The sequence below is a fragment of the Microplitis mediator genome, chromosome 6 (genome assembly GCF_029852145.1).
Source record: "Microplitis mediator isolate UGA2020A chromosome 6, iyMicMedi2.1, whole genome shotgun sequence".
Taxonomy (NCBI): domain Eukaryota; kingdom Metazoa; phylum Arthropoda; class Insecta; order Hymenoptera; family Braconidae; genus Microplitis; species Microplitis mediator.
In genome coordinates, this window is record NC_079974.1 from 15,067,863 (window position 1) to 15,076,251 (window position 8,389).

The 8,389-nt window shown below is 29.4% G+C and overlaps 1 protein-coding gene across 1 annotated transcript; it reads right to left on the reverse strand.

Moving 5' to 3' along the window:
- On the reverse strand, nt 1–6,843 carry LOC130669523 (F-box only protein 32). Its single transcript, XM_057472474.1, has 6 exons — nt 6,296–6,843; nt 2,654–2,712; nt 2,486–2,535; nt 1,802–2,164; nt 1,455–1,705; nt 1–1,212 (listed from the first exon to the last, which is right to left on the reverse strand). The coding sequence occupies exons 1-6, from the start codon at nt 6,415–6,417 to the stop codon at nt 1,014–1,016; spliced, it is 1,044 nt and encodes a 347-aa protein (XP_057328457.1). The 5' UTR covers nt 6,418–6,843; the 3' UTR covers nt 1–1,013.
- Nucleotides 6,844–8,389: the final 1,546 nt, after the last annotated feature.

Below are 8,389 nucleotides of genomic sequence, written 5' to 3' on the forward strand. Positions count from 1 at the left end.
ATATATATATATATATATATATATATATATATATATTATATGTATTTACATGTAGATATGATAATTATATTTCATTTGATGAAGTAAAAAGTTATTTTGTCAATTAAAAAATAATAAACGATGGTGAGAACACAGCATTGGTTTGTTACGATGTGTAAATAGTGCCAAGTGTTAGTACACTTTAAGTAAAAAAAATTATAACAACTTATATAGTAATAACAATAATAATAGAGCTACCAAAAGCACCTAGAGGCATCACAAAACACGAAATACTACTAGTTAGATGATTAATTGTCTTCAAGACCAATTAGTCATCAGTAATAATAAAAATAATATTTAAAAAATTATAATATAAAAAAGAAAAAAACGCGATAAATTTAAATTTTTTTCTTGGAAGAGATCTTCAATGGACGTTAAATAATTATTAGATAAAATATGTTTCGTAAGACAGTCGTTTGACGAGCATGTCTATTATAATAATTAAAAATTGTATACATTCGTCGTGATTTCGATGATTAATTAATTCATTAGTTATGTAATTATAATCAATTATAAATATTTTATTTTCGCGGACGTATGATTATATTACCAGACTTTCTATAATAATTAAACTCTGTATTTTCCACAAAATAAATATTATTTATATTTATATGTATATATATATTATACTATTTCATTTTTCTATAGCGCAAATGTCAAAAATTATTACGAAATTTTGACTTTTAATACTTTAAAGAGCAAATTACAATAAAAGTTTATTTATTTAACGGCCAACAATAGATATTTCTAGAGACTGAATTCACTATCATTTAAAATATATACATATACATGCATATATCATAAATATATATATATATATATATATATATATATATATATATATATATATGCATATATATTTATTTATTTATTTTTTAACGTATTTTTATACTTAATAATTTTTATTATTTTTTTATATAATTTTTTCATCTCTCATGATTATAATCATTAATTAGTTTTAATTATAATTATTTTCACAGAGAGAAGAACTTGAGAAAAGTTTGCGGTGGTATTGGAACATGAAGAGATGATTGATCGACATCAGCAAGTTTTTCTTGAAATGCCGGATCTTGATCAGCAATACAAGGATGACCAAGTGAGCGCCAAAAGAGACAGCGGCAATTCCGACAGAGTTGAATCATTTCCGCGTACTCTTCACGTAATCCGAAAGACCTGTACATCCAGCACAAAAAAAATTCATTCACTTGCAATAAACAACTCAGGCAATTAAAAAATATAATTTATCATCAATTCATCACAGATTCTTATCCGTAAATATTTAATTGCACGTAAATTTAGACTTGTTTCCGATCAAAGATCGTTCGGTAATCTAGTCGTTGATCTTAAAACACGATGGAATAATTAAATTTATTTGATAAAAGATAAAAGTAAAAATTGTTTTTCATTTTTTATACCTTCGTGCAATAGTGAATAAAGTCTTCCAATCTTTTCCTGGGTTGTTTTGCATGGTCGTGGCTATTTGCTGAGGAGTAAAGTGATACTGAGCAAGCTCTCGCCAAATTCTTTGCTCCTGTGCGAGTGCTGCCAGATGCTCACAAGCTTCTGACGAAGCCTCGATGTCTCTTGGATCACTCAAACGTAAAAGAACTTCACGTCTGCATTCTGCTGGAAGATCAGACCACTGCGGATGCTGCTCTTCATCAGGCTAAAAACACACGAGTCAACACATCAATCATAATCATTACTGCCGATATTAATTAACTATAGACATATTGTGACACCAGTGTACAGCAAAGCTCACCTGAGTGATCGTGATAGATGAAGCTATTTGCAGTATTCTATCCAAAGCAGCCTTGTGTTTCTCCCAGAGGACAACTGAACCCAGAGGTCGTCCGCCCCAGCAGCAGCTAGCGCTGAAAGCCCTGACACGTTCAATCAGTCTACGGAGTCTTCCTGTTTGCTGCTGCGAACAAGAAACCTCCAGAGTAACTTCTTCCAGCATATTGAACAGCACACGCTGAGCGCATCCACTGAGACCACCCATTGTGTGGCTGACCAACAGATCCAACAGCCGCACGATGTAGTTGAAACGTCGACAATCGTGAACCGCTGACAAAAAGTCCAGTCTCTTGAGTGCATCACTCAGTCCGTTGAATCCGGCGATCTACAAATTTAGAACATAAGAATAATTGCCATTGGCTTGCTCGCGCATTTCCATCCCATCTTTTTTTCTCTAATGCTCTTGTCTGCTTATTATTTTACTTTATTACTATTATGTTTTTTTTTTTTTTCTGTTTGAAAGAGAAAATCCGAGGGTATGCGTTGTGCGCGTGTGCATTGAAATGGGAAATCAACTATATTCACTTTCGTATCTATTTTAAATCTCGAGTTTCCTCTTGTCGCACATTTTTAATCCTCGTTATCCTGGCTGTTTGTTAAGCCAGAATAAGTTAAATATAGAATTCACGCCGGAAGAGTCACTCACCTCACGTGTACACTTCAGGGTAATGTGACAGTGAGGTTGGACGGCATTTTCTGAAAACACACAGGAAAAAAAGGGAAAATTTCCAAATATAATTAATTTTACTTGATGTATGTTTTTTTGTCAGCTTAAAAAAAAATTTTTTTTTAAGTGTTTCCAACCGGAAGTTACCTTTTTTCTTCTCTTTTTCTTTTTCCTTCTCACGAGCTTTGTCTCCATCTTTCTCGGTTCTAAAAAACCAGAAAAACGTATTATTATAACTTTTACGCAGTACATATTTACGAGAAAATTTTTTATTTTAAATGCTTCCAGCTCAGACGTTTTACCAAAACAATTTTAAAGAAACGCTGAAAAATTATAGACGTCTTTCAAATTATTTACTCATCCAATTAATTTGTTTTTTTTTTTAGTAATTAAAAAATTTCTAAGTTTTAATTAATAGTTCAAAGAAACCTTGCAATTTAAGTAAAAAAAATTCATGTTTAAATTATCCCACGCAAAAAAAAAAATAATTTACATAGCTGAGTAAAAAACCGTAGACATTACAAACCACAGAACGAGTCATGAAAATCATGGTCATGTTTTTATTATATATTTTTTTTTAATCTACAAAACAAAATGACGTCATTATTCTGGTTCATTGACTGGTTTACCCACGCGTGTTCTGCGTGAACAACAAATCAATGAGCTGATGATCAATTCTCATTAAAGCTCACTTTGATCTGTCCATATTGTATACAAAACCTAAGATACAATTTATTACTTTATAAAAGTAATTATTATTATTATAATTATAATTATTTTATTTTGTCGTCCAGAAGGTCTATAAAATTTTAAATAAAATTCTTATTCTCAATGTCAAATTATTATGGCGGAAGGGAACCTCGCAAAAGGTCACTAACTATCGAGGATGACCTTGGTTACTTCACTTACAGTTAACTCTAGGGAACCCCAAAGCATTTAAGTAGTTTAGTAGAGTATATATATATATAATGTATTATAAATTATTACTAATGCCATAGCATGCACACCAACACTAATTTGTGCATTAAAAATTACGCAACAACGAACGCTGACATTATCCGTCTCGACTCAATGATTTGTTTTGTCACATAATTATTTGCATATGCGATTACATTGAGAATCAATGGAGTAAAAGAAAATTTGAAAAAAAATAAAAAAATACACTGACATATATACAATTTTGCGGTTTCGTAGGTGGGATATTGCGCCATACGTGATACATTTAACATATGTAATATACGTAGTAAGCCAAGGGATAAATGTATAAAATAAATAGTAAAAAATGAGGAAAAATCTAAAAGTACAAGGAGTAATCCTAGAACTAGTGCAAAGCGAATTGTAGGTCATGACCTACTTTTTAATTTTAGGTCAAACCAATATCGGGCATCTCTCTTTGCTTTACATCAAGAAAATCGACAGCTAGTCGTCCAAGGTTCTGTCCCTCATCTTTCCCTTGTCTATGTTATTTTACTTCCATTATTATATTAAATAATAATGATGAAACAAACCATCAATCGATTAATAATGACATTAATGTATACACGTGTCGCCAGACCATAACGTGTTTATTTTTATTATTATTACTCTTAATTTTGCAGTCGATGTTGGAACTTGATGTAGGACAATCGTGAATTAAATCAAATAAATTTATTTTAAAAATGAAAATTATTTTTATTAAAAAGGTGTTCTAGGATATCGCGTCAGTAATTCCCAAAAGTTATATTTTAGTCACTAAGTTTAAAACCAAAAAGGTGTATAATATTTTTTTTTTTGGTAATCATATTGTAGACTTATTCAAAGCTGAAAATTTGAAAAAAATTTTTATTTTTAGAATAAGTTGACAGTGTAAAAAATTTGCGGTGTGAACGCGGATTAAATCCGGAGTGAATGTGAAGCGGATGACTGTTTATTTATTTAATCCCTTTGGAGTGAAATTTACTTCAAAGAGAAATTTATTTTAACATCAAACCTTCGAATCAGAGTGAATACGGATTTAAATAAAATCCAGATCGCTCCGGTGAAAAAACCAACTCCTTATTTACTCCGTATGCGGAGTGATTTTTTTTAAACTCCGGAACTCCAAGTAAATTCGGATTTGAATAAAGTCCGTAATCACTCCCAATTTTTTAGTGTACAATATGATTAGCAGTAAAAAAAAAATTTATACGCCTTTTTGATTTTAAACAGTAACTAAAGCCAAAAGGGCGTATAAAAATACGTCCTTTTGGAATTATTAACGCAATATGTTTTCACTCTGCAGATGTTTGTTGAAGACTAACTTATTCTTTTAATATTACTTCACACTGAGGTCTAACAACCTCTTCTATTTTCTACAAAAAACATGTCTAAGTTCCAAATATATATATATTTATATGAGTGCAATATGAAGAAAAACATATTGGCTTGCATTTATTTGGAACATGGTCCTCTCTCGTCGACCCAAGTACCTAAGGTCATAAAATTTCATCCATACTAGTATTCTTTTCCTCAAGTAAACATATACATATATGTAACAATATATATTGAATAATATTTCGAATAGAATATTTTAGGTAAGGAAATATTAAATAAAATACATGTTAGAATAAAGATGAATTTGTGTTTAGAAAATCCAACAATTGACAACTGAAATATTTTTACAATCTTCTATCGTATATCATTAAAAAATCTCATATTTGATTATAAATAATACGCGAGAAATTTAACTTTAGAAATTACTAGTTTGTACATGACTCCTTTATTTTTTTTATTATTTTACCTCAAGGCTAATAAACGTTCAACGAGATAGAAACGAATCTTGGTAGTCATTTCTCGGTTGTGAAAGCGTGACGAAACAACAACAAAAAAATATATAAAAAATAACAATTGTAATAACTGCCATTTGTTTTATTTACAAATAGCTCGTGTGTAATTGTCTGGACTGCTGGACTCTGATGTATAATTTACCTGACGGTCAAGTGCGGCTGTAGTTATAAATAAGTCAATAATTAATCTATTAAATAATTTAAACAAAGAGAGTACAGAGTAGTTGCAGTGAAGGGGAGAGTAATTGATCGATCTGACAGTTTACGCGCATTATTATTATAATAATGTATCAAAGGAAAGTTTACTCACGTTTAAACAAATACATACTTTACTTATGTATGTGTACTTTTATTAATCTTTATATATTTATATATGTATGCATGTATATCTATATATGTAGATGTACAGTAATTCAAATAGTAGACTTTTCCTTTTTCTCCTCTTTATATTCACAAGCTGCTACAGTATTAAATAAATTAAGTATCAGTACATATTGCAATATATATATACGAATGAAGAATATCATATATATAAATACGCGCAATATTTAGCGATGTTTTTGGAACGTATACAACTAACTGCGTCAGCCTAGACTGGAACAAAGGAATCGAATAATTTTTTAATTTAAATTGAAATTACGACATCACAAAACTCCAATACTGTAACTCACTGAGGGCCGCATTTAAATTTATTTAAATTTTCATTATCTATAAATAAATTTCAGGATTATTTAAACGTTAACATAAATGTGGAGGTGGATATGAACAAGAAAGAAGGAGGAAAAAGATGTAAACATTACGAGTTAGTAAACAAAGATGTCGACGATCGATTCAACAGCTGTATGCTGATATGTTGGAGTATATAAGCCAGTACTGAGTGGAAGACAAAGAAATTACATTGGAAATTAAAATCATGTTTACCGTGTACTTACATATTGTTTATTTTATTAGTATAGTTTTTTTATATTTAAATATGGTGACGTACCGTATTAATAATGACAGGGTTTTATTGTTAGCACACTCGAGAATTTTTTTCTTCTCCCATCCCTCGACGGTTTTAACCCATTCTTCACCAGGACTACGCCAGTCCTTGGAGATAAACGGCATAGTAATGGAGTTATTACTCTATCACAAGAGCCGTAATGAGCCCTTGGAGTTGAAGGCTGCACCGAGTTGATTTTATATTTTTTTTAAACCTGTCACCAACTCCAAGCAGTCTTCCAAACTCTGACAGCCAATTTTTATTTAAACTTTAAAGCAAAATTAAATTATTAAATTATAAACTTGACACCAAAGCTGATTTAAATTTAAAAAAAATGAAAACCGGTCAACACGAATAAAAATAAATATTTGTTAATTTAACTGGAGAAACTGTCACTGCAGTTGTATTTTTATGGCTGTCGAGTGTCTCTTGTGCATCACTCAGGGCTCAGGGTGTTCCAGCTTTGGTGTATGTTCTCACAAGTCTCGCGGGTCGCGGGCACTCCACAACTAAAAACAGTCTGCTGAGGATCTGGTATTGAAAGACTTGAAACTCTGTTGATATGGTACGCGCATGGCTTGCTGGTGTGACGTCACATCAGCTGGCGAGGTCGTGTTGTCTTTTCTCCAGTACTGTCAGTTGTTTAGCGCGCCATTATTTTGAATTTGTATATATTTTAACATTACTAAAATTGGTACATAAAATTACATATTTTAGTTTAAATGAATATAAATTTTATTTGATGTATGGATTTTATCATGTGCAGTTTGAAAAATAAATAACAAAAGTAAAAATACTAATGAGTGTGAATGTAGCAGATACATGACAATTTATAAATTTTAAATAAATAAATTAATTAATGTAAACAATGCGCGTACTGATTTTTCAAATATCTAAATACGTTTTTTTAACTTTTTATTCTAATTCGACTTACATTTTATTTATTTATTTATTTAAACATTTTAAAAATCGCCACTTGTCAGCTACGTTCACAGATAAAATATGAAAATATGAATGATCCTGAAGTTAGATGAGTGTGAATGTAGCATCCATAAGGCAAATTAAAAATCATTACAAAATTTTGAAAAAATGCGCATTTAAAAAAATTAATTAGTGCATTTTTATAATTATTATTTTTTAAATTATTTACTGTATTTATTTATAATTTTAAATTTGTCTGATGTCTGCTACATTCACACTCGTGAAGTTAGTAGACAATTAACAATTTTCAGATTTTTATTTCAAAAAACCAATGACAAAAAAAAAAATAATAAAAATATGCACATGTAGAAAATTTTTTAAACTACAGATGCAATTTTTTTTTTACAATTTATCGTTTAAAAAAAAATCCAAAAATTGTTAGACGTCGGCTAACTTAAGTTTCCTAAAATATGAAAATACAAGTAAGTTTTTAATTACCGTATCAAATAAGCCTGCAATTTAATAATACTGAAGATAGCCGACGTCTAATAATTTTTTAATTTTTTTAAAAACGATAAATCATAAAAAAAAAAAATTTTTAAATTGCATCTTTAGTTTTTTCGCATTTTCTACATTCGCATATTTTTAGTTTTTTTTTGCCATTGATTTGTTGAAAAAAAAATTCAAAAATTGTTAATTGTCTGCTAACTTCAGGATCATGATTTTTTTAATTTCAGATTAATAAAGTTTTGGATTTTAAAACTGCCCCTTAGTGTCTCAAATTTAAAATAGTTAAAGAAGAATTTGAATTTAACTTCTGTTGATAAAATGGTTTCTCTGATAAAAAAATAGTATCATAAAATTAATTCGAATGGTGAATATATAAAATTATATTAAATATTATAATTTTTTGGAATTAGAAGGCAAACCAATTTCAATATGACAGCTCATAACTCTATACGATAAATATCCATTAAAAATAACCAACTTCAGGTAACTGATGATCACCTGACATTAATTTCAAATGATTAAAAATAATAAATTACATAAAAAATTCTTATTTTATACTAATTTATTCTTATTCATTTGAATTTACCGCGTTCCCGGAGTTAGTTTTTTTTTTATTTTTCTTCTCGCGAAGTCTTCTGGTAAAAATTCCAACTAAAAAATTTTATC

Excerpts from the sequence above, each read along its gene's own strand:
- LOC130669523 (XM_057472474.1), bottom strand. The coding sequence starts at position 6,417 with ATGCCGTTTATCTCCAAGGACTGGCGTAGTCCTGGTGAAGAATGGGTT. Across the intron at positions 2,536-2,653 it reads AGAAAAAGAGAAGAAAAAAG|AAAATGCCGTCCAACCTCAC; the intron begins GTAACTTCCGGT and ends GTGTGTTTTCAG. Across the intron at positions 2,165-2,485 it reads CCCTGAAGTGTACACGTGAG|ATCGCCGGATTCAACGGACT; the intron begins GTGAGTGACTCT and ends CTAAATTTGTAG.